Here is a 27,024-nt window from a genome sequence, read left to right as displayed (position 1 = left end):
CTTCACCAAATTGCAGGGCCATATTAAAATCAAATTGTTACATATGCACTTTTTTATGCTTATTATTATTATTTCATTAACTCATCTGTTTTAAAGAAAAAGGTGTGTGTGCCCAAAAATATTATCATAGACTTGTCTTTGGTAGTGAACTTGTATGAGTTCCAGGAATTTGGAAGAAATTATTTTTAATAGAAACAAATGAGCAGTAATATAGTACAGAGATTAAGAATAAAATATGCTTTGATTTAACATCTTGCATGGCTTTGTTTGTAGCTTTCATGTATTATGTTTTATGTTTTGTGTTTTAGCTCTAAAACTTAGAGAAATTATGCAGGTTATTTGCATTTAGCTGTAGCTTAATCATGTTACCTAGTAAGTTATATTTGTGTCCTGACAAATTCATTTCAGAAGTCCATTCTGATGCGGCTGGTGTCTCACCAACTATGAAAAACAAGGATCAAAGTTAAATTGTTAATGCCCAGAAAACTAAGGATGGTCATTGATGTTGGGGAGAAGGGGAAAGAGATAAATAACGCAACTATCTTATTGTGATAAAATTGCAGTTTAAATATTATTACAAGGATGTAAATCCATATACAGTAAATGGAGAAATAGGAGAGATCTTTCTAAAGGCACGTCTTCACTGGCAACATTAAAGCGCTGCCGCGTGTAGTCGCAGCATAGTGCTGGGAGAGCTCTCACGACGCTCTAAAAATGCTGTCTCCACAAGGGGAATAGGTACCAGCGCTGGGAGCGCTGTCTACACTGGCACTTTACAGCGCTGAAACTTGCAACGCTCAGGGGGGTGTTTTTTCACACCTCTTAGACTGAACTGGCATACCTTAGTACAAAGAATAATAACTACGCCTACTAGTGATGTTATAATTAAGGCAAAGGAGGTTATTTAAATTAAACTTCTAATTGAGAGACTTACACTTCTTCCTGATTAAAAAAACGACGCACAATGCTTCTGTCTAGAGATGAATTTTTTTTAAGTTATTTCTTAGACACATCTTTTAAAAAGTCAAATGCTCTTGACTGCTATATTGCCTCATTTTAGAAAAATTTTATAGACTAGTCCTTTTTGAATGTTAAGTGCTTTGGTGATTTTAAAAACAAATCACATTTTAAAATGATCATTTTGTTACCATTGGTTTGCTATTGTGTGTGTATATTTGTCATTGTGTGTACATTACATTTCAGAAATTTTTGCTTTTATTGCACTTGATGCATAAAATATTTCTACACATCCACATATCTGTAGAGATACTGCTTAACACATCACTGAGTGATGTGTAAACATGCCATAGTGTAATTATAGGGTGCCTCAGTCAAAATTCTTGACTCTTGTTTTAAATCATAACATTACAATTCAGTTTTGCTTTGAAAAGCATTCTAGACAGTATAGTAGAACAATGTTTTTCTCAGTGACTCTAGCTCAAACTTGCTCAATTTAAAGTTAAAAATAGTTGGCTTTTTTCACCATGGCCAGTTCTGCTAACTCACCTGGGATCTGAAAGTCGGGTGGAATTCTTTCTTGATCATGCAACTTCACCTCTATTAATAAAGAATCTGTGGGACCAAACGTACACCAATTGCGACTCCCTCTCTTGATTGATTAAAGCAGAATTTCCTCCCTCAGTTACTCCTGTAAACCCTGCTAAAACAGTAGGGTTTTGTTGGTATAAGATTGAATTTTACCTTGCAATTGGAAGTAAAATTTTTGTTGCTACGGAAACCAGGAGTAGAATTCATACATCACATTCATGTCTGTGTTGACTCTGTAGGGCTAACAGATGTAAACAGAAGTAAAAACTATTTTCTGTCGCTAAAATATTTGATTCAGAATATACCAAAGGGTCAGATTTGCTGAGTAACAAAGTGCCTATTTTACGTAGTCATTTTTTATTGTAATTGTACATAATATTCCAGAGACAGTTTCATTTAAACAAAAGTTTTATAGGAAAAAAGGCAGCTATTCAAAACTCTAAATTCACTGTACATCATTAAAAAGTCAACATTTACTAATGTACCAACCTATATAAATAAGATAGGGATGTAACTGTTAACTCTGAAAATCATCTGTGTGATACTTAATAACTTTTTAATAGTAACCACTGTACAAGTAATAAAAGGAAGCAAAATTGGATGTATCAAGCAGGCATACCTGTCAAGATCAAAAAGTTATGAATAGGGCTATTAGGAAAAAATACACATTCTTAACTCAGTTGAAGTATACTTGCCTGAGTGTTCTATAGAAGGATTTGAAATACTATTTTTTAATGAATATTTACTGTTCCTCCTAAGTGATTGGCATATGTAAGGAAAAGTTGGAGCAGTATTACACAGAACTCCTCTTAAATAAGTGGGATAAAAGAACAATAAAGGGTCAGTTTCAGTTCCGTGGTCTGAAATGAACTTTGTGACAAGTTACTAAAAATGCTTTGTGTTTGAGAAGTTACATCTGAAGTAAGCATACAGTAAGCGTGACACACATGAATGTTCTTTCTCAGATTCAGCGCTGCATTGAATTGGTTTTTCAGTGACCACCCCTTTTCACTGGCAGCATCTGCATGAAATTGAAGCTTTTTTTCCCCCCTTTCTTTCTTTCTTGGCTACCAGTCTTCTCCTCCTCATCTTAAGATTTCCTGGTTAAGTCATTCTTAAGAGAGGTTGGGTTGCCAAACTATTGTATTCCGTAGTCTTCCAATTTCTTTGAGTTGTGTACTTCACTTGGAAGTAATATATTGTCAGAACAGAACTTAAGGTTTTTTTTTTTTTTTTTTAAAATCTTGGTTGAAAGTTAAGCTCATAAATACATATTTAAACACCTAAATAAGTGGTGAGCAACCAGCAGCAGCTCCCACTGAGGTCAGTCATGGGTCTGGGCTTTTCCCACTTATATTTACATGTATCCTTTGTCACAAGAAGAACTTTTGCATAACTAAAGGAAATATTTGGGAAGCATGCAGGATGTGGAGGAGACTGGTGCTTACATGCAAGGATTTTGTAATCTTGCTTGAATTGTCCACTTCATATAATGAGAGCAGTACCCATTTGAGAAGTCTAGCTAATGCATGCCTGGAAACTATCTTGAATCATTCTCCAAATATTGTTTGATATTGTTAATCCTGCAGAAATGTATCAAATCTAAGGAGGCCATCTCAATGCCCATCTGTTATTGCCTAAATAAGGCTAATATACAATAATTAATGTACGTTACAATATCAAATAGTTTAGGTACAGCAGAAGGCTGGTGTTTTCTTATTTCCTCTACTATTAAAAACCAAATTTAACTGTAAATTATTGTTTCAATAACAAGCCTTTTTAGGTTCACAGTCTACCCTCATGAGTGTATATTGCTCCCATTCAAGTCCGTTGGAGTTATGTGCACGCATGTAAAATATATGCAAATTTTATTGTATTGTATTTACTGGAGTTTTAAGGCCATCTCATGAAGAATTTGTATTATATCTTTAAGTAGGATAGTAATATGAATACCGAAGTTGGATTAAAACCTTTGAAAGAAGATTAATTGTAATCCCAGAATTTGGCCTTTTAAGTAGTAGTGTTTGCAACATTATTACATCCTCCCTCACATTAGGACAATGACCACTAAATGCTAACAGACAACATTAAGTTGCATAAAGTAGATCTGTATTTCTTGATTTTTATCTGAGAAATCTGATTTTTAGTAACTTCATTGTTAAAATCATCCAATAGCTGCTTTTTTTTTTTTTGAATGTGGGCCATCAGAGACTTCTGTAGCCCATATTACACAGTGAATCTAAGATTTAAAAGATCTTCGAAATATTTAGAATGAAAAGATGATTTCTTGCTCCACTGTAGCACTGAGGTTAAATTAAAGTTTTAAAGCTGTCAGTCCTTTGAGACTTCAGTGTGACTTCAGTGTCTGTAAAATGGTGATCAAGATATGAAATGTTACAACTGACTAAGCTATTGCAGAAGCAAGACTACAGTTACACTGGATGCTGTAAGTCTACTTTGAGGTAAAGGGTCTTGGTTTGTTTTCCCCACATGATGCGGTGGCCAGCAGGTTCTCAAAAAAACAAACAAAAACCCTCTTGATGTTCATGGAGCACATTCACCTATTTCTTTTCCCATTGCTCATAGTGGAAGTTGTTAATGTGAAAAGTTTATTTTACTAAAATTAAGTGTTCCATAGCTGGCTGTTTTATAATATAATATTGTTCTGTTATTGTATTTGTTATAATAGCGACCTTCATGTTTTACTCAGTTCCCAATTTACTGATGTTTTATTCAATTCAAAATAAGTGTCACAGTAGAAAGGGAAATCACTTCCTCTTTCATTTCTGCTGTTTTTCTTCCTTGGTACTTGTGATGTTATCCTTCTAGTTCTCCACCTGTCCATAGTCTTCCAGGATAGACATATTTTCAATGTTAGGTTGTGTGTTATTCTAGTTCCTACTCTGCAGGTTTTAAATCTATAGAAGATCTTTATTATCGAAAGGCTGAAGTTTGCTTAAGGTGGCATAATGGATCCACACTCACATTAGATAAAAGGCCTTACATTCTTTCCCTTAACTGTTTGGTCAAAGCAGGATAATTAGAAAAACTGGTATAAAGAAAACTGACGGGAATTATGTGCTACCATTAAGCTTTGTGACAGAGTTAGGGTTAGATTTGGAGAGCACTGGTTCTGTAACCCCAGAATACAGGTGCACAGAGATTACATTGTGTTTTGAATACTTAGATGTTGTTGCCTTTAATGAATTAGTCTGTGCAGGGAACTTATCTGGTTGAAAATTGGGTAATTGTACAATGATTTTCATCTTAGAACTGCAGATAAGCTAAAAATGCATGCTCAGATATAATCAAACTACTATTTAGAAAATATATTCTTATATATGTGCACATGTTAAATGGTCTGTTTTCCTTGAGTAGTAAGACTATATTCTCAAGTATTTAAATAGAGAATCTCAAGTCAGTTGTCTATTTACTTTCTTTCAGTTAATAATGGGACTTGGTACCCAAGGAGCAGAGAAGAAGAGTGCAGCATCTATTGCCTGCTTTCTGGCAGCAAACGGAGCTGACCTCAGTATTCGTAATAAGAAGGGTCAGTCTCCTCTTGACCTCTGCCCTGATCCTAGCCTCTGCAAAGCATTGGCTAAATGTCACAAAGAAAAAGTCAGGTTTGTATATAAATACAATATGGAATTTCTGAGCATCCTGTTTACAGGTCTTCATTTCCTTGGGATAGATCAATTGAAGTAGAATTAAAAAAAACCAATAAGTCTCTTTTTCAATTATTAGTCATAATAGACTACTGAAAATCAAGATAAAGGTAAGTAGTTATATTCTGCTGCATATGTCTTGAATGTTATTTACAAAATAATTAGTTGAAACTGAGGTCAACGAATTAAGTACAAAATGAGCATCAGTACAGAGCAAGCTTCCCTGTTCTGCTTGAGGCATGCGCAGCATGTCCCTCCTCATCTTATAGAGTAATTCTATATCCATGCCCTTTCAGTGTTCTTTCTCTGCATCAAGTACTGATACTTAAAAATAGTGGGGCATGGAAGTAGGCTATCTTCTGGGAAGTAGACTGACTTCAATATTTTATGTATGCCATCAGCCACCCATTAAATAGTAAGTTTCCAGTTCCTGCTTGTCCAGGTTAGATTCACATTAGTGATTTAGAGGTCAAAGGCTCCTTTCATTAATTCTCAGATCCATATAGCCATCTCTGTTGAGTTGTACATTTTTTATCTCCGTATTCTGATTTTTAAATTTCTAAATAAAATGAAAAGGAAATTTCTTATAAATTGTCTGCCCGGGTTTGGCAGGTATTTTCTTCTCAGCCTTCCTGTCTGCGTGGAACATGAGTCATTTGGCTATTTTGTTTGTGCACAAGCACCTTTATTGGTGTAGTTAGCCCGCTGGAAGTAAAGTTTTGTTTAACATGTGCTCCCTCTGCTGGGTGTGCAGCAGCATAGAAAAAAAAAAGTCCTAGTTCAGCTGTTCTCAAACTGTGGGACTGGAACCCAAAGTGGGTTGCAACCTATGTTCCCTCTAAGCTGTTCAGCCACGCAGCTGCCTATTAAGCCCAGCGCAGGGGTTCAGGCGCCCCTCTCCACCAGCCCCAACTGCCGCTGCTGTGGGAGAGGCGCCCCGCCCCTTCGGCCCCAGCACCGAGGTGCCGCTGCTTGGGGAGAGTCACCCCTCCCTGCTGACCCCAGCGCCGAGTTGCCCCAGCTGGGGGAGAGGGGCCTCTCCCTCAGCCTGGCCCCAGCACCAAGCTGCTTTGGATTTGCTGCGGCTGGGGGAGAGGTGCTCCTCCCTTGGGCCAGCCCCAGTGCCGAGGTGTCCCAGACTTGCAGTGGCTGGGGGAAAGGTGCCCCTCCCTCAGCCCAGCCCAGGTCTGCTGGAGCTGCCGAGGAGAGGAGCCCCTCCCTCAGCCCAGCCCACCCTCACTGGAACTGCCGCAGCCAGGGAGAGGCACCTGTCCCTTGGCCTGAGCTACTGCACTGAGAGAGGGCTGGGGGGAGTTCTCTCTCCCCACCATAGCCAATGGGCAGCCTGCACCCCCCACACCTCATCCCCGGCCCCACTCCAGAGCCTTCACCCCTAGCTGGAGTCCTCATCCCCTGCACTCAACCCTCTGCCCAGCCCTGAACCACCTCCAGAACCCCTCATCCTCAGCCCCACCCCAGAGTCTGCACTCCCAGCCAGAGCCCTCACCCGACTCCAACCCTCTGCCCCAGCCTTGAGCCCCTTCCCACACTCCGAATCCCTTGGCCCCACCCCTACCACATGAATTTTGTTATGTGCACCAATATGAAGGTGACGTGTGTCACATACCTCCATATGGGTTCACATAACAAAATTCATTCCGCACATGGATGTAAAAAATTAGAGGGAACACTGGTCGCAACCCCATTTTAAGGGAGTTACCAGGGCTGGCTTAGATTTGCTGGGGCCAGAGACCCACCACCCGGGACCAAAGCCTTAGGGCATCAGGGCTTAGGTTGCAGGCTCCCTGCTGGGGCTGAAGCCCTTGGGCTTGGGCTTTGGCCTGCCTGCCCCGGGCAGTGGGGATCAGGCTTTGGCTTTGGCCACGCCACCCCGGGTGCTGTCGATCGGGCCCCCAAGCCTAGATAAATATTGACATAAAGATGGGAGTAGAAGTGTTCTCTCCTCATACACTCTCTAGATGCGTCTCCAACCCACTGTTTTCAACTTTTTCTGCAGATTGATTTATCCAAGCATGTAGCTATGCTCCTGTCAGCCAGAAAATTACGTTGCTTGTACCTCATGTAAAATTAGAACTGTAATCTCCATACTGATGACACTGACCCCCAAATGCCTCAGCAGCTTTACATACAAGTTAACAGAAGGGGTGATACAATCTGTGCACAAACTAGAATGAGTAATACACATAAGAAAATGACTCGGGGCTTGAAGTACAGTATGATTTACAAAAGTGTTTTCAGAATATGCACAAAGTTGTAATGCTGCCTTAAGCCTGACTATGAGGTGTTTTTTTTAGTGGACAGGTTGGCTCTCGAAGTCCGTCTATGATCAGCAATGACTCAGAAACTTTAGAAGAATGTATGGTGTGTTCAGACATGAAGAGAGATACGTTATTTGGCCCATGTGGACATATTGCTACTTGTTCCCTCTGCTCACCACGGGTCAAGAAATGCCTCATCTGTAAAGAGCAAGTCCAGTCCAGAACAAAGGTACTTAACACAATTTTTAATATTCCCGTTGTATTCTTCCTGCAGTTGTGATTTTTTTGTGAAAAGAAGAGACTGACTGTACTAACAAACTACACTGTCTCAGCTGCCATGGTTTCTCTCACATGTCTAGTTTGTCAGTGGTTAGAGCAGAGTGCAGCATTTATCTGATATCGCTTCTTGTTGCACATTGCAAATGACAGGGTTAATGAGGACAGAGACAAGAATTATCTGTCTTAGGGAAGTGGCAGCAACTTTATTATAAGAATTCCGAAAGGTAGTAATCTTAAGGGGGGAGCCACAGCCACCCAAACTAGTCAGCAGTCTTCCACCTTTTCAGTGCTCAAATTCAGAGCATCCTGACACATCCAGGCCTACCAAGAATGTCTTGTACCATGGCCCCAACTCCATGGAGACCACTGCCTGATCTATCAGGCCTCATACAAATGCCTTGGCCTCCATGTAAATCGAATCTCCTTTTCCAGCAAAGTGTGGCTTACACTATATTTACATTAAAGGTGCATGATTTCTGTGGTGCTGGGAGCATCAACCAAATCCCCCCGCCACCCCCTAATTTTCTCTCTGTTGAGAGAAATGTAGCCCATGGTACCAGGATCAGCCACCGGACGTGTAATCCTGTGAATTGAAGACAAAACAGTTATATTACGTGCTTATGCAGTCACTTCAAAATCCAAAGGTACCTGCACAGTGCAAACCATGCAGTTGCTTCAAAGCCCAGGTGTGCCCCCGATAGCTGTAACTATCACCCCCCCTCCCTTAATATGACATATAGCAAGCTACCTCATGCATACAGAGTGTCAAACTGATAACATATGCCACTAGTAAGCCTGAAGGGGGGGGGAAGGGAGGAGAGGAGGGGCTTTAAAATGGTGGAGAGTGGTTCAGAAAAGCTTACCTCCACCTCCTGTTGTCTCTGTGGGTGCCCTTCCCCCATCAGCCAGACAGCCCCACCACTTGTCACACTGGGAGTTGATCAAAGGAGGTTTCCAGTTGCTAACGTGTGTTACGAAAGCAAAAAGTACACCAATTACTTTACTTTTCTGCATAAGTAGTTGCTCTAGTTGTCACAAGGATGTTGTATGAATGGGAGGAGTGGTGGTCCGGGCATTCATGAATCAGTAGATGGGTGGTCCGTGTGACCATTTCTCTAAGATGTGGTTCACCCTTGAGAAAAGTTGAGAAATCCTGTCCTATACCACTTTGTTGGATTACAGCAGAAAGTCCTTCTAAACTAATTGAGCACCGTACAGCCAAGAAAAATGTGTGTACCAGCCTGGTGGCCTTATTCTCCTAGCTGGTATGATTTATAATTCCTAGATAACCAGTAATGCAAAGAGCATAAATATTGCCAGCTAGGACTTCTGGATACAGATATGGTAATCTCCCATTTAAATCCCACTTTTAGGTGGCGAATCAACTCTGTTTTTTCTTCCTAAATAGTTTTGTTGTAGCTAACATGGCACTAAGCAGAGCTTGTTAAATTCCCTTTGCCCTGCTAAGGGGTGGAAGTAAGCAAATAGATATAAATTGAATAGATACAAAAAGGAAAGGAATCTTTCCCGTGTTATTCCTTACTGTTCTTTTCTGCAGATTGAAGAATGCGTGGTATGTTCAGACAAGAAAGCAGCAGTACTCTTCCAGCCTTGTGGTCACATGTGTGCTTGTGAGAGTAAGTAGCCTTGGCAGGTAATACCTTTCAAAATAATGATCATGCAACAAAAGATGTCTGTTAAAAATAGTCACTAAAAATTCTTTTAAAACGTTGACTTAATTGCAGGCTATTCAAGTAAATTGACTTTGGTCTGGTAATCAGAGCTTTGACGTTACTTGGAATGCAGTAAAACCACCTGCCTGTAATAAAGTTTAATTATTTGGAGGACAGATAACAGAACTGTAGCTGTTTAACTGGAAAACTGAGAGAGGAGATTTATTTCACCTACCTGCATTATTTTATTCTGACTGAGTTGTGGTAGTCAGAGTCCTGTTGTACATTTCTGTAAATAAATTAGCATTCATTTTTTTTTTTTTTGAGATCTTTAGAACACATGTGATTCCTTTGACAGTTTTGTGAGGGCATCTAGCGGTGTAAATATAATTAAACTTTAATTGGTATAGAAACCAAACAATTTTTTAAAAGACATTTATGACTAAACCTTCCATTAACACCACATACAAAGATTCCAGCAAGAGCTGTCTTTCCCCCAAAGATTTAGAATGGAGCATGTTTGCAAAGAGAATCTGCTGCCACACAGATCACTCTGATGTGATGTGATGTGTATGGTACAGAAACCGATGAGGAGAAAGAAAACACTTAAGGAGCCTCCAGAAACTTTCCCCCCTTTGTTTAATAAGATGAGGATGTAGTGATCATTTTGTCACCAGAACTTTCAAGAATTTTTGGGACATCTTGCTGTGGCTTTGCTGATGGTCAGTTGTCTATAGAATATTTATTTGTTGACATTATGGAGTTACATAAGAGAGGGAAGGTAGTCCTCCCCATAAACAGTGGCTTAATTGATCTTGCTAAGGAAATCTGGCATTATCTCTACTGCATTGATGTGACTCAGGTCTGACATATTCACTACCTTCACAGGCATCCAGCTCCAGACTCTTTGCATTGTGTGCAGTGGAGAGAGCATGGGTGGGGGAAGAGAGCTTTTCGGTTAATTCCCCAGAAGGTGGATAGCAAGAAGATAGATTACCATGGTGAAAGGTGTGATCATTGAAGTGCATGTTGCCAATATCTGCTTTGTATTAGGAAGTGAAGGTTCTAAACATGGAAGAGTTTTTTCAGATTATTTCCTGTCGCATTTGAGGAAGGAAAGTAAGTCTGCTGAGTGAGAGGGTTAATGTGTGCCCCAGCACTCACTGAGAACTGTTTACAACTCTTACATTGGGTCCCAGTACAGTGTTGCTGCAATCATGTGACATCATTGTCTTCTTATAGAATTCCAGCCTTTCTCCTGTAATGTAAGCAAAAGATACAGATTTACCCTTCAAAGGGTTTGATCTTTTTTGTAGTAATTACTGATACCCATTTGCCCATTGGATGTAAGTGAATCAAGGGATATTTTTAGATAGAGGGAGAAAGTAGGTGTTTTCCCATTCATACACTTTCTTTGGTATAGCTTTTTAAAAAGGTTAAGTGGAAAATAGAAAAAATATTCCAGTACTGTTAATAAGGTCACGAAAGCAGCTGAAGTAAAAACTGCCAGTCTGTCCTTAATTTTCACCATGATTATCAAAAATCTCAGAAATGCACATGATCTTACATTTAAATTCTGCAGTACCATTGTAAAATAGAGGTAATTAAAGATGAGGTGGTATTTATTCCAAATTGTGGATTTCTTGCTCTTGAAAGAGTAAGTTTGCTTGCAGAAAAAAAATCTATTCTTTCAAAATGCACTAAAATAAAAAAAGACAAACATATGAATTTTTGTAGGTCACATGCAGTGTATTGTTTATAGATTCTTTGGGTCCTAACTAACTTTTGAATAGGCTTTGTGCTTATTTTTACATTATTTTTTTGCAAACACAGCCATTGGTGTTGTAACTACACATTATGTCATTTTTTGTAGTCTATTTGTGGATAAAATGAAACGAACTGATTAAACTCATGGATAGAATCGCAGAAGCAAGAATAAAGAGACTAGCAGGCTACTGAGAGTAAATTCTCTGCTTTTCCCAGACTGTGCAAGCCTGATGAAGAAGTGTGTGCAGTGCCGGGCAGTGGTTGAGCGGAGAGTGCCTTTCATTATGTGTTGCGGAGGGAAAGGTACAGAAGATACCACTGATGACATTTGTGAGTGTTTTTCTTTTTTCTCTAATACTTCCATTCTCCTTTCATTGGAAAAAAAAAGGGGGTTGACCGTATATCCCTCACATCATCCGTTTGAAGGAAAGTTTTAAAGAAAGTAGTTTTGTGTCAGCCTTCCACCTACTGTTTGTCACTCGCTATATGGGATAGTGGTAGATGCTGTTGTAGCATAGACCATGTCTGAAAAGGGCTGTTTCAATATCCAAGAAGCATGATACCAGAAGCTGAAACATTGTAAGTGTGTATATATGTCAGTGATGATTTGAACCCTTCTCTTTAACTTCCAGAACTTCATGGCCATATAGCCATGTGACACATGGAGCAAAGTCTAAGAATTGCCAGTGAATATAATTGAAATACACAAATAAACTTACGCACATGGCCCCACACGAATTACAAATGTTAGCTTGACTTCTTGGCCTCTTTGACTAATTAGAGGAGTCCCAGTAGAAGTGGGAAATAGAACATTTTGTCTAGAATAAAACTGTCCAAATAACTTGCGATGTCAGAATTATTCAGTGAGTTCTGCCTTTTTCTGTTTGACTAATTCTTAAACAGTTTATAATTTTCTTGAATTTATTAAATTGTTCTGAGTTATTTCAAGTTACATGAATAATTTTTTGTAGTGTGTGTCTGTGTGTGGTTCATTTTATACTTGAAATTTGAGCTGTTGGTTAATTTAAATTGGAATAGCTACATGATATATTTGATCCCTGACGGGATGAGCATAACTCAGAATCACATTTCCAATGTGAACATTCAAGTTTAAAAATTCAAAATTTGCCTTTTGAAACTTTCCACTTTAAACTTGCTGTTTCTGTCAGTAAACTTGATTCCTGAACATTCACAAAGTGAATATGAAATAAGTGGAAACATAGCCAAACCAAGTTTTTTCAACAATTTGGACAAATATTTGCATGATATTTTTAGCAGTATTGATTCAGTCCCAGTCTGGAATTACCAAACAATGTAGCAATAGACACTGGGATTTTTTGCCCAAGAATTTTCACCAGTGGAGCATCACTTGTGGTTAGCAACCATGAAGGCATTCGTATAGACGGGGCTCCAGGTAGTTGCTAGCATTTTAACTGCCACAGTGAGGGAAATATTTGTCAAAAACTGTAATTAAAGCTTCCCAGTAAATTCTTTTAGTTCAGGAATGGAATTCTAGTGAGTCATAATAAATATAATTTGATTATCAAAATATATTTGTTAGAAATAATGCTTCAATAATTCAGATAAATGGAAATAGTATTTTTGTGATTAGCAGACAAAAGTAATTATTCTTTATGTTGTAAGTGCTGCATAACGTGTTCTAGGCTTTTAATATTACTCTCCTCTGCATTTTAGCAAGTGGAAACATTCCAGTTTTACAGAAAGACAAGGACAACACCAATGTCAATGCAGATGTACAGAAGCTGCAGCAGCAGTTACAAGACATAAAGGAACAGGTAAAAGTGCCACATGTTCCTTTATATTGAACACCAAAACAAAATAAGGGAAATCTGTTTAAACTCTTCAGTTCTTATTTTTTGATTAATTAATCAAAGCCATTTTTGTTCTATGAAGTAAAGATGAGCTCTAGTGTGGCTAAAGGTTTTTTGTGACTTATCTGACTTTATGCATACAGTGTTCTTAATGACATTTCATTTCTTGACCCACCTATTTTAGTGTAACTGAACGGGCATACGTGACCCAAACAATAAATATAGGAATGAAGGGAGGCAAGGAATATTATCTCTATCTTTTGACCTCATAACGATGTACAGTGAAGATATTTTTTTCAAAGAACTTCATTAAATATGGGCATTTTTCTTCACAAAACTGTACGCACTGAGCTGATGCAGGAGTTGTGAGCCTGCCTATTCAGTAACAAACCACTTTTGAACACTAGTTGGCAGTTAGGGAGGATGTGCAGTCCCAATGCATTAGCACGCTCAAATGAGAATTATATTTCTGTATGGCTACAATATGAAATATTGATAGGTGTAAAACATTGCATACATAATTTTGAGATGCAGTAATTATAAATCTTTTATTATATAGATTTTACAATATCTTAAATATAAGGCTTTTTAAATTCTGTGCTTGGAAAAGGAGGAAAATTATAAAAATCTTGGATAGATTTAGCCTTTCAAAAGAAAAATTAAATATGGATGTCTTTGCAAGTGTTAAATAGTGCTAAAATAGTGACCTACAACCCCAATCTTGTTTTTTAAATTACTTAATGTGAAATGATTCAGACAAGCAACAACTATTCTCTTTGTCTTCTGTAATATGCAAAAGCCAAAAATCTCTTAACTCCAGGTGTTAATATTTTGTACAGAATAGATTAAATATTTATTAACATGGAGGACAAATATTTTGTGTGGTGAATTATTAAATTTTTCCCCCTTCTCTCCCTTTAAAGTCCCTCCCAAAAATTGTTTTTCTTCCTGTCTGTTGGGATCATGCAACATTATGTGTCCTGAACCATTGCCCGCCTTCAGCTACACTGCAATTTTTGTATGTCTATATACCTTTGCTGGGAAGCATGCTCAGCAGCAGTGGAGATTTACCTTTAAAGATGTACTGTCCTACATTTGTCACAGTTGAAATGTTTTGGTGAATAGAAGAGACTGATGAGAACTTAATTCACATTTAAATTGTCTTTTTATCTCTTGTGGATTTAGAGTAGTGTATAATGCTTCAAAGATGGCTGGTATCTGAGCTAATCCAGACAGCCCTACCTGAAAGTTCAGAGAGAAGATTTTGAATCACCTAGTTCTGGGCCACATCTGTAAATGCCTTTGAAAATTTGAGACCTGATGTACTGTCAGATGTTAATGTGACGGGGTTGGGACTCACCACCACAGCGCCTCCTGCTGTTCACTCTGGAAATTAGCTCAGTTCATGCGGAGCACCCTCTGCTGGTGGTGTCCTGTCTGTCTCTCACCCTAGATTGGAGTCTCGACCCGCGTTGCTCCCAGCTTGCGGCGTCCTCTTCAGGACGCTGCCCTCTGGCAGTGCCCACTGCTCTGGTCTCACTCCCTTCCGGGGGTTTGGTGTTATCAGCAGTCCTTCTCTTCACCCCAGCCACAATGGCCAAGCACACCCCAAAGTCTGACCCCTTTTGGCAGGGGTCCAGTGCAATCCGTGATGGCCACTCCTAACAGCCAGGTGGAAGTGCAAGGGAGAAGGGGGGGACCCAGGCCCGCCCTCTACTCTGGGTCCCAACCCAGGGACCATTTGGTGGCAGCCTTCCTGCCTGCCCTCCTTCTCTCCCTTTGTCCGTCTCTCTTCCTGGGCCGTTTCCCCTTCGGCCCCTTTGCACTGACGAGGCTCTTTTTCTCAGGGCCCACAGCCTGGCAGGTACCGGGCGGGAGTTCCCTTCTGCTCCCCCTGCCTGCCCAGCACTGCACTGTCCCTGGTGCTAGTCTCCTCGCACAGGAGAGTGACCTTCACCCTCTGAAGGCCTGGGAGAGACCACCTGCTCCCTTCCTGGGCAGCCTTTATATAGGGCCTAGCCTACCCCTGATTGGCTGGCTGTAATACTGGCCCTGATTAGCTCTCTAACAGGCCCTCCCTGATTGGCTGCTGCCTTGCGCAGCCGCTCTGGCCTGTTGAAGCCCAATCTGGCATGGGGGTGGGACACCACCCCACCACAGTTAACCTCAGAGACAAACCTATCAATAATTGTTACCCTCACCCTGGCAACTGGCTGAGACCCTCATTATTGAAAATCGTTGTTCAACTCAAAGCAGTTTCCAACCTAATCTCTGTCTGTATAAGGACAGGTAGACTAAAAAACTATACTTCTTTCTCACCAATAACATTTGAGGCTATTAACTCTGAAAATGTTTTCAAAAATCTGCTTTTGATTATTTTTCTTTTTAATTTCATTCATTTTGGACAGTAAGAATACATTTAGTTTGTTTTTACTTTCTGGTTCTTGAGCAGTAAAGTGTTCCAATTACAAATGTGAAGTTTAAATTCAAAAATCTGTTTAATTGGAAGTGTAAAAAAAAAAAAAAAAAACCATGAAAACTCTTCTACAGAGCTTAAGGTTATAAAAATATTTCTGCAGAAATTTAAATGCTTTATTTAAATTAATGTGAGTTGATTCCAGCAATGAATAGATGTGTGTACTGGTGTGAGCACAACTGTTCAATTTTTTAAAAAAATTTCCCCTTCAGTGATTATATCTCAGTTTTTTACTTCAAATATTGTATTCAGAAGCGGTATTCCAAAACACACATTAGTCCCTACCATCCTCTGTATTTCTTTTCACACATCTTAAGAAAAGATTTTACATCAACAGGAAGTTCAGATGCGTTTATCAGTGAGAGTAGAACAGTGTCTTATTTTGTTGGGTTGATTTTCTACTTTTCTGGTCATCAAAAAGTTGATAGTGTTTAACAAAAATAAAATCTTCTTAATTTTTAATATTCTCTATTGCCTGGATTTTTGCAGTACATTTACTGCCCAGTACTCTATTTTTAGGCTGATATTAAAATATGGTCACTTAACTATTCTCTTTGCTCCTCAGCAGGATGTTTTTGACCGTATCCTAATTGACTGCCATGTCAAGTAGTTACTTTGTTGAAATGATTCTGCTTGAAATCTAGCTTGTCTGAAATTGTAATTTGTTTCTTAGGGAACTGGCTGAACCTGTCTTGTTTGGAATCTTTTAATTTGTCTTCTAGGTGACTTTTCTGTATACTGTTGTGAGAGGGGCTAATGGGTGGCGGATTCTAGTTAATTGCTATTTTTCATAAAAAAAGATTCTTCAGTTGTACCTTAAATATGTGCCTAAAGTTATACCCAGAGTTCCATTTTAAACATTTTTTTTCATTTTCTGCTTTAAAGCTGCACTCCTAATGTGACATTCAGTATTCATGTGTTCTTAAAACTTCTTATTTGTTCTTTTCAGCAGGTATACCTACGTTTCAACTCATGTCTTCAATGATAATCTAATACATTAGTGCAGCAACCTTTTAAAACAATTTCTGGTGCCAAGCAGAAGCGAGGCCTGATGTCAGCAAAGTCCACACACGATGACCACATCATTCTTCAGGGATTCCCTGAATGTGAACCATCTTTGACTGTGATTGCAGTTCCCGCCACCACATTTCATACGTAATCGCCCTCATCTGTCTGTAATAAATACCTTATATATGTTCCTTCACCATACGTATGTCATTTCTTTTTATTTAAAATTAAAGTTTTGTAATGTCACTGTGCACCTGTATCTTGTGCCTGGAAACATACTGTCATCAGTAATAAAAGATTGTTATAGGTTCTAATATGACACCCATATCAGACAAAAACTAAAATATTCTGCTAAAATTGACTTATTTGCAATATCATACCTGAGTGACAATCTCATGTTATTGCTAAGACCTTTCCATACTATCTTAACTCTGTCTCTGGATTACACCTGATTAGAACTGACTGGGTGCCTTTATGGTGGTATTTCAGAAGCAAGAATACATAATATATAAAAAGAAATCAAATACTTTCTCCAGGCACAGAATTTTCATTTGTTTCCCCCAAAAGATCTCCAGCTAATTTATTCATATAGGGTTGAGGTGATAGACATCAAATTTTGGTGCCAAAGCATGAGGCCAAATTAAAAGTATAGTCAAAATATCTGCCATTTGTTTGCTGTTCTTCTTGTTACAAAGCAGGGTGTAAGTCACCGATAGTCATGTAACTAGAGTACAGTTGGAGAGCAGGCAGGTAGGTTGATCGTTCTGTGCAAAGTTACTTAAAGCTGCTGCCATGTAAAGGTAAATAAACTAAACCATGTATGACACTGAAACGAAACTGGTCTCTACAAATAAATATTCACCGTTTTTATGATAAGCAGGAAGAATCTGGACGATCTGCTCGTGCTGCCATACAATTGAAGAAAGACCTATTTTCTGATTTGAGATGCCACCAGGGAATTTCTTCTAAATTGTGTGCGGCAATGAAATGAGTAAACAAAATGAAACAAAATTTTTACCCCCATTGCTTAGGCTGAATACACTTTTATAGAGTCCTATGATGTGCATATATATTTTCAAATTACTCTGTAGTATATTGGAGAGAAACAGATTTTTTGTTGTAATTGTAAGATATATAGTCAGACCCCAAAGCAAACTATAGGAGTAAAGAACATACAGTGAGAAGGACTTGAATTCTGTTCTTGCAAGATGAAATTTAGGGTTTACACCCTGTATCCCTTCTAAAAGGGATACTTTAGGACTATTAAATTATGTACCGTCACCACAGGAAAGCTATTTCATGTTAATAAGTAATTAATGAAGAATTTCCCCATACTTCGGATTTTACAATACTATGAATTATAAGAATGATACTTAGTTGTACCAGGTGAGGATTTGGCTTGGGTGAGGAAGAGGGTGGATGGACTGATTTACAATCAGTCCCTTGCCGTGCTTTAGTGGAAGAAAATTACATACATTTTGAATTATTGAAAATCATGAATAGATATGGTGATGCCATACTACCCCCGACAACATTTGAATATGAAATATGCTTGTTGAGAATGTATAATTTTTTATAATTGCAAATTCATTCAAAAAGTTCAAGGTCTTATCTGGCAGAGGGTGTGTCAACACTGCAATAAAAAACCTCTGGCATGAATCTCAGAGCTCAGGTCTCATTGCTTATTAGGCTGGGGCTGCAGGGCTAAAAAACTGCAGTTAGGTGTTTGGGTTTGGGCTGGGACCTGGACACTGAGACCTACCAGAGGGTTTCAGAGCCTGGGTTCCAGCCTGAGCCCTACACTGTAATTTTTAGCCCAGCGAGTCTGAATTCACTGACCCAGGCCAGTCCTGGCTATGCCACAGGTTTCTTACTTCAGTGTAGCTCTACCCAGAAGATACCTTCTGGCAGCTCCTTAGATACGGTGATTTCACACGGATTGAAATAAGAGATAATTGGCCAAATTCTGATTTTAAACTCTGTGTAAACATGTTGAAGTCATGAGCCGTGATAACCAGGAGTTTACTAAACAATGTTTGTCCCTGCATTTAGTTGATTGCATAGAAGGCATGCCTTAAATTTTACATTTCATTGTGTGGACACTACTCTGGATATGTACACCTTTCCCTGGTGTAACACTACTTTGGTAAACCTGCAGTGATTTAAAGAGTAGATCAGAAAAAACAGTGCACAAGTGCAAGGTGATGGTGAAATAAATTTGTATTTGAAATGTGGGCCACAGTTAATAAGGGTCCAATTATACATGGTTTATAAAGGGTTTACAACATCTGTTCAGTTATAAGCATGTTACAGACATTAGTATGTGTCTCAGGTGGTTATAAGTACACTATAGATGTCAGTTTAAGAACATGAGTAGAAACTCCTCAGTAGATAAAAGTTGTGGTTATAAGCAACCTGTTGATCTAACAATCTGTAACAATCGATTATTTATTAAAAATCTATTTATATATTACCCCTTTATAAACCATTTATAAATGAAACTTTAATGTGATTATGGTGAAGGAACAAACATGTGCCTTGTAGTTGAATTTTTGCATATGATATAGGTGGAGGACACTGCAGGCACAGTCAAGGATGGTTCTCTAAGGGACAAACTTTCATGGTGAACAGTTGTAAGAGATCCTTTTGGGTATTGGCCTCACTTTATGTTCAATAGTAAAAACTGGTTTTAAAGGGTTGCTGTGTGGATCTGAGTTAGGGGTAAAAAGCTCAGATAAGTTGAGCAGCCCTCCATTGAAACATTAAATTTTCACAGATGTTATCTGTATTTCTAAAAAACAGAACACATGCAGGATATGGTCCTATGCAAGTAATGATTATTCCTTTACAATTAACATTGAAAGTACAGAATTAAAGCATACATTGGAGTACACCAGTTCCTTTTCTTCAAAAAGCTGGTACCTTACCTGTTGTTGGTAAAGCTTCTGAAAATATTGAGTTACTTAAGATTCCAAATCATTGAGCAAATTACTTCCAAGAAGAAAATTGAAAGTCAGTTCACATCTATGGTGTTTAGCATGTATGTTGGGACTGTTAACTTTTTTTTAAAGTAAAACCATATTCATACTATTTCTGGGTCCAAGAGGTGTGTGTGTGTGTGTGTGTGTGTGTGTGTGAGAGAGAGAGACAGAGAGAGAGAGAGGTAAATGAGTAGGTAGAAATTTGAGGCATGGGTGGTAAATAATTTGTTCATTGAATTACATACATAAATGTCTGTGCTTGGTAGATTTCCCTGTTTCCTTAACATTGTATAAAGGAAACCAAAGGGGGATGCAACTGAAAATTGCTTATTTACTCTGCTGTGAATTTAAATGATGCCATCAGATTTGTGTAGAAAGCTACTGTGGGGTTGGTTTTCTCATTTTGTGGAGAAGGAGTTGAAAAAATTCACTTGTTATCCCTTCATGAAACATATTTTAAACTGAGGATTAAATTAAATAGTGAATTTTCTATTTTGTATTTAATGTCAAAAGGCAGGTTATTGAATCTGTTGTCATTCTGTGGCTTGGTTTCTCTATCGCAGTGATCTCTGTTCACTCAACAGTTGCATATATTAAATTTTCTACAATTAATAGAATGCATACTTGATACTTTTTTCTCACCATTGCTCTCCCCTACCTAACTTGTCAAAATCTTTTACAGACCATGTGCCCGGTTTGTTTGGATCGTCTGAAGAATATGATCTTTCTCTGTGGCCACGGAACATGTCAGCTTTGTGGAGACCGAATGAGTGAATGCCCTATATGCCGCAAGGCTATAGAACGAAGAATCCTTTTGTATTAAACAATAAAACCAAGTGTCATCTGTAGCTTATCAAATTGTCAGTACATTTTGGTCATCAAATCTCTGTAAGTTTGAAAGGCAATTTAAGGTTCTAATGAAAACATTTCTAATACTCCAATACATATGTGCTATGTTGTAATTGCTTAAAGACTAAACACACCAGAAAAGAAAACAGTATTTGAACAGTCAACTTTTAGTTGTACTATCAAGAGACAGCTAAGATAAGGCTAACTTAATAAAGCAAGTCTTTCCCCTCCCCACCCCATTAAAGCACCAAGTGTAAAGGGACAATCCTGATTTTCTGTTTTGGTATCTTTAAAGTTTTTATATGTATGTATGGACTTTAATATCAGCCATCAAGTAATGTAGATTTTGTACTGCCAGTTGCTTTCACATATTTATTTTTTTAGCTCAAGTTTGACACCTCTTTAGCGTTTGCTTAATTGTCAAATGACAGAGAAAGTTATGCCTCATAGTACTATTGTCTTGAAAGGTACAGTAATGCAAAATCAGCACAATATATCCAAGTAGTATTCAGGACCATACCATTCCTATAAGATGACATCAGAATATAACCACGTGGATAACTTTGACTGTAATGTGCCCTACATGCTCAGTGTGGGTTTAGAGGAGAATGTCAGTGGAAAGAAACACAAGTTTGCTTTAGGAATGTTATGCCCCCAAACCTGTACTTCAGTCTGACAGAATCAAATTAAACTAAATAAGGAACTTCTTAATCCTGTCAACAAAAAAACCTAATATATAGAATTGTGAGTGGAGAGTACTGATTGTTTTTCTTTACAAGGTATTTGAAAAATAAGTGTAGATCAGTTATCAATTTCACACCTAAAGAGTGTAGTTGATTAAAATATTTGGGGAACAAGTGTATAACCAGAGAGTAGGGAAATTATGGGTCTCATGATCTAAGGAAACTGGGTGATATATTTTTCCTTTGGATTCTGTAGAAATCAGCTGTTCTTTAAATCATCTTTTCTGTTGCAGACTGCATTTTTTACATAAATCAGTGTGGTCTTCTATTAAACCAGTCTTACAGAATAAATATAGGGAAACAATAGTAACAGCAAAGGAGGTAAACTATATATTGCCCATTCATCGCAATGGAGTATTAATTTCAAATCCCAGCAGTGACCATTTAATAGCTAATATTAAGCAAGGGAGTGGTGATAAGTCAGTGGGTTTATAGGTTACTTGAAACTGGTTGTCGGAGTTAGCTAGGATTTGTATTGCACTTATAGATGCTCTTGGCTTTTTGACTACTACCAGCAGCTCCAAAACATGAGTAAGAGCACAATCCAAATGTTCTTCAGGCTTTGGTGGTGGGACTGTAGTCAGGATTTCAGGAAAGGAGTTAAATTTGGAGCTCTTACAGCCAAATGATGGCATATAAAAGCAATTCAGCAGTTACCTGAATTACTGATTGAATAGAATATGAAATCAGTGCTTGTTGTCTTTTAGCCTTGATTTGGACAATTTCTTTCAAGGATTGTGAAATACACAGTGGATTCAGTTAGGTGCCTTACTTGCAGCTAACACCGGTCTCCTTCATTTAACTCCTGTTACACATGGCAGGGACATGAAAGTGGGAATTGGTCTGGGGAAGATCAAGGTGAGAATGAAGTGATTCATAGTCAGCATTCTTCACCTGGAAAATCACGTGCTTACACAATGCATGGTCTTCTGTCACGTGCTTACACAATGCATGGTCTTCTGAAGTGTGTGATAAGCTTGTGTTGATCTTTGGAATTCTGCACACTTCAGCCAAAATCTCAGAAGAATTTACCAATGCTTTTTAAGTGTTGATCATGTAGTTAGAACACCTGTATGGTAGAAGAAAACTCTACAGTGGTTTCTTAGAAAATCAATACATAATGCATTAGCTGACAAAACAGTCCATGCCCCAAAATTTCTGATCCAACAGGTAGAGATGTTTCTTGCTCTTTTTAACTCAATCCAATCCAGTATTCTTTGTTCTGATGTTCCAGCAGTCATATATATATATCATATCTCACTCTGTGTTTGGTCATCTACAAAGCTTTCTGCTTTGCCTGGTGTTTTGAGTCCCTATTCTAAAATAGGCAGATCCCAGTAGCTTCTAAATAAAATCTTTGGTTGTCAGTAAATCTTGTCCTCAGTTTAGCAGTCCCACAACTGGTTTAATTGCTTTAGCTCTAGGAATTTTATATACTTTTGGAGTTGCAGCCTGGTTAGCTGAGGTTTCTGAATTCCAGTCTGAGAGAATTCTTACATTCTGTGTTCTTGTGTAATCAGAATAATTCTGGTATGATTTTTCCAACGTTTTTGGGGAAATGGTGTGGTAGCCCATGCTGCATACATTGCAGATTTTTTCTCCCTTGACATAAGGGTCACCTGGCTTCTGTGGTTGGTGTTGCACAGCAGGACCCTTTGGCTTCTTGTCCCCCTGTTGACCCTTCTCCAAAAGAACTGGTTCTGTCTAATACAGAGCAACACTGAACCCCTTGCTATGAATTTCATTCTCTTGTTTCAGGTCTCTGACATGGTTTTCTTTAACCCAGGGCAGAATCATTTTGAGCACTGTTTCGTACTTAAATTATTCAGAAAGGCCTCTCCATAAAGGCTCAGTACAAAGTACTTGATTAACAGTTAATCACCACTTCTGCACGATCTCTTGGTAAATGCAGTTCTCACTCAAAACCCCATTATGGTAGCTCAATGCACTACTTACTACATAGCAGTCGATATTTTTATAATATTTAAGTAAATTGTTGGGGGGGGGGTTGTTTGCATTCAGCATTGGAACAAGCCAGTGGTAAGATCCTATTTTTTCATGCAATGTTCAGCTGTTTAAATAGTCTGAATTAAATCTTGTCTCTACTACAGTAGTGGGTGTTCTCATTTCATTGGGACCAGGATTTCACCCTCTATCATGTCTTTTGTGTCTGATCTTTTCAGGTTGTCTGAATTAATTTGATCCTGTGTTACCATCTGATGATGCAACTAATACTTGAACCGAATTTAACTGGGCATTAAGTATTTTCCTAAAGGACTAAATCAAGGCATCCAGGGGAGAAAACCGGTAGAAAAATGCTGAGCGTACTTCATCTGTGGAGAGCACAGATGTCAGGTGATAGAGGAGTTCAGTCGGATGTCAGGTGTGTAGGTGATAGAGGAGTTCAGTTCACAGTGGGCTTTATATTTTTCAACAGTTCCTCAGCTACAAAACTATAGCTGCTGTAAGACATAAATATATAAAATCTATGGCTATGTATATAAATAAAGTGAATAAAAGTGCTGCTCCAAGAGCTGTCCTTTCCACACCATGGTCCCTGGTTTGTCCCTATCAACACATTCAGACCTCTCATTATATATTTCTTTTTTTGTATTCAACTTGGTTGAGCAGTGTTGCATGCATGATTCCATGTCAAAAATTTAACTGGATATTATCACAAAGTCAAGCCAAATAGTTTAATTAGACAACTGCTTTTTTAAAATAAGTAATTAAGCAGTTTAACTTTGTAGCACTTATTGTTTAAGGTGCTAGTATTGGCATTCTGTTTACAGATGAGAGTTTATCCCAATTGACATTATGAAGTCAGATATAGTACTTTCAATATGATTTTTAATTGATTTTAAGAAATGTTTGCCAAAACATTGTAGCATATGTAAATAGGTGTTTAGACTTGTACACTATCTCTTCAGATTGTGATGTATGTTAAAGCTAAAGATTTAGGTAGCTTTGAAGAAACCAGCTGTATCAGACCATATTTATACAGTATATTCACATTACTTAGCAACAGTATGTCTGCAGCCTGATATTGTCTGAAAGGCTTGCATACTTCTATATGATACTTGCATACTTCTATATGATACCTTTTATTTTTTTTTTCCTGTTTTAAAACAATCATAGGCTCAGAAGATAGGTGGGGGTCATGGCAAGTAGGGAAAGATGAGGATGGGTCAGTGTATGTCTGTGAGTGAATCACTGTACAGATTTTACTGAAACCGGGAACAAGTACTCGATAAAAGAAAAAAGAATCAGTAAACAGACAATTGGATTTAATGTACGTGTTTGAGAATTTCAGATATCACTTTTCTTATTCTTAGAACAATGCCCCAATATTAAGAGTTGTTTGGGAATGCAATTGGTTGGAGGAACTTCAATGTATTCTTGTTACACAGTCAAGAAGATATCTACATTATAGTTTATTATTTGAGTGCAAAAGTTTTTTATTATTTGGGTGTTCAAAAGTTTGCTTGAACAGCTTTCCTTTCTGTATGGTAATCAGATTAAATTAGAGATGGCTGCTATACACAATAGTATTGTAAAGGAACTATGAAGAGACCTTAATTTTAAATTTGAGGGGTCTGTACAATAAGCTAAATAGCTTAAAGATGTCAGAACTTAATCACTTAACTTTCCAGCTTTTCCCCCCCAATTATGTACCATGACTTTTCAGGCCCATTGCTTAAAGATATTCAATATCTCTTGCTCTACATTCAAGGCATTTGGCACTTTGCAGGATCTGAGTCACTGCTACATACTTTCATGTTTTGTTAAAATACTAGTTAAGTAGTTCTAGATGAGGACAAAATCCCATTTAAGAAAGAATAGGTACCCCCCCCCCCCAAAAAAAATTTAAATTGGAAAGGTAATAAACACAAGTTACTTTGTAAATGTGAAAATTCCTTCAAAAACTAGTTTAACTATAAACTTTGGCCAAATTGGAATATAGAAAAATTGTGTGCCTTGTTAACATAGTCTTTAAAATGTTTTTAATCTTGTTCTAAAGATTTGTGAAACGAGCTTTTCAAAAAGAATCTGATTTGATATTGCCTTTATGTTGTGATAAGAATATTCACTGATACTGTGTAGATATTACCTAGAGATGGAGTTTTACTAAGGTATGCCCTACTTATTTATAACAGTATTACTTACAATTTATGGCTAGTGTAAACACTAAATTGTTTGAGAAAGTTACTTTGAGTTATTGGTCTCGCTGAGCTTCTCTACAATATTGCAAATGTCAAAAGTTAACATTTTGCTTTGTTCGTAGTTGCTGGTGAATTGTGTAGAGCCTGGACCATAACTTGTGTTATGAAGTTCTTACAGACCACTACAATGTTACTTTTAGTAACTCTGCCTTTTTTCTGTCAAAGTGTTCAGTTCTACAGTAATTGTTCTTTACCTTTAGAACGGAGTGGGAGTTTTCTTAAACACTACAATTTAGTTTTGATACATCAGTTTTGGTGCCTGACTAGATGTGACATAAAGGATTATTGCTGACTGTATAAATAATGTACAGGAGGAATGTATCGTTCCCCATAGTACTGTACATTCCTGTTTCCCTTCCCTAAGTTGCTGGAATTCATATACTATTTTCCTTTTACAATGCAGAATGTGTTTTGTTCACAGAGTAAAATACTGTTGTCTATAAAGTTCTATTGTGTGCCATTTTTATAGCTATAGCTGCAGTAAGTATGAGGGCTTTTTAACAACTTAAACACATTCATAAATGTTCTTCAGTGCATCTTGGAGAATATTAGAGGTTTAATGGTTGTATAGTGGCCTTGATAGAACAATTGAATTGGCAGCAGCCATAGATCCTTTACAGAATGGAAGTACATATGAATCTACAAACTGGGTTTATGCAGCATAAATGTATATGTAGCATACGTGTTGCATTTATGCCATTTATTTGTCTTTCTGTAAAGGAAAGTTAGCAGATTTAGCTTTTTTATGCTTTTGTTAAGTCTTGTTTATGATAACTACATCAATAGAGCAAATGTGATAGGGCCTGAGGATGGTATTCCAAATCAGACAAATAGCTTTTGGGGGAGAGGGTGGATAGAAAATTCTACATAATAACATTTTTAGTATGAAAGGAGAATCATTTTATAAACCAACTTCTCGCAAAAATTAGCTTAATAATTCAGACCTAGCAAATCTTTTTATAAACAAGTTTGCATGGCATTTCATAGTTACGAAAGTGTAAGTCTTACTCTGGGCTCCTAGAAAGTATTTTCTTTGTCCCAAGCTTAGTTATGGATGCAACTTATTCTGTAGTAGAAATGGGTTTTACTGAACCACAACAACATTTTTTGCTTTTATTAGAAAATCAACTTTGTATTTTTGGTAAATTGTAGATTTGATATGACTGTTGACTGGATTAAATTCAAGTTGTGTGTGTGTGTGAATGTAGTTGATTTCTGTACTGCAAATAGCTTTACATAATTGCATTGATTAAAACTGCTTAGCAAGACCTAAGCTTTTCAAAACAAATGCTAATGTACCGTATTGTTAATAAAACTTATGATATAATGAGTCTCATTCTGACTTTTTTTAAACAAGCTTTGACTTACACTTGTTGCACTGAACTAACACCTATTAGAGGTTGTTAGAGGTTATGAGAAAGGGAGAGGCAGCTCATTTCTGCTCATTTGATTACAGCGTTCTTGAAAATCAGAAATCTTATTGGCATTAGACCCCAACAAAAAGTTAAAATTTTAAAATACTTTGAGAATGTAATCTAAGCAAATGTTTGGTATCTTTTCTGGGCTTTAGAATTTCACATCATAAAGCAGGCTAGGCACTATGGCTGTATAATAGGAAGAAAGCTCCTTGTCCAGACTGTGTTTTAAAGAACCAGAGTTGTTTAAATATACCACTGAACAGTGCATTTACAGCAACAT

At 37.8% G+C, this 27,024-nt stretch overlaps 1 protein-coding gene and 1 long non-coding RNA gene across 4 annotated transcripts in view; one reads left to right on the top strand and one right to left on the bottom strand.

Annotated features, from left to right (window-relative positions):
* The window catches only part of MIB1 (MIB E3 ubiquitin protein ligase 1), a 98,094-nt gene extending 71,441 nt beyond the window's left edge, over positions 1 to 26,653 (top strand). Inside the window, exons 16-22 of one of the 3 annotated variants that reach the window (XR_007355283.2) lie at positions 4,993 to 5,174; positions 7,532 to 7,724; positions 9,333 to 9,411; positions 11,431 to 11,544; positions 12,910 to 13,010; positions 20,194 to 20,399; positions 23,287 to 26,653. Coding sequence is in view for 2 of the 3 variants with exons in the window: in XM_048840447.2 (XP_048696404.1) it covers positions 4,993 to 5,174; positions 7,532 to 7,724; positions 9,333 to 9,411; positions 11,431 to 11,544; positions 12,910 to 13,010; positions 20,194 to 20,334 (810 nt within the window). In the remaining variant the exon portion in view is untranslated. Of the gene's footprint in view, positions 1 to 4,992; positions 5,175 to 7,531; positions 7,725 to 9,332; positions 9,412 to 11,430; positions 11,545 to 12,909; positions 13,011 to 16,471; positions 16,733 to 20,193 lie in introns of those variants that run through there. The other 2 variants (XM_048840447.2, XM_048840448.2) reach the window with 2 other exon arrangements.
* On the bottom strand, positions 7,949 to 10,837 carry LOC142071044 (uncharacterized). Its single transcript, XR_012666995.1, has 3 exons — positions 10,445 to 10,837; positions 8,638 to 9,435; positions 7,949 to 8,357 (listed from the first exon to the last, which is right to left on the bottom strand). It is a non-coding gene; the product is annotated as an uncharacterized LOC142071044 (long non-coding RNA).
* Positions 26,654 to 27,024: the final 371 nt, after the last annotated feature.

The sequence above is a fragment of the Caretta caretta genome, chromosome 2 (genome assembly GCF_965140235.1).
Source record: "Caretta caretta isolate rCarCar2 chromosome 2, rCarCar1.hap1, whole genome shotgun sequence".
In the NCBI taxonomy this organism is placed as follows: domain Eukaryota; kingdom Metazoa; phylum Chordata; order Testudines; family Cheloniidae; genus Caretta; species Caretta caretta.
Note: the sequence above shows the minus strand (reverse complement) of the source record. Positions and strands in the feature narration are given on the sequence as shown.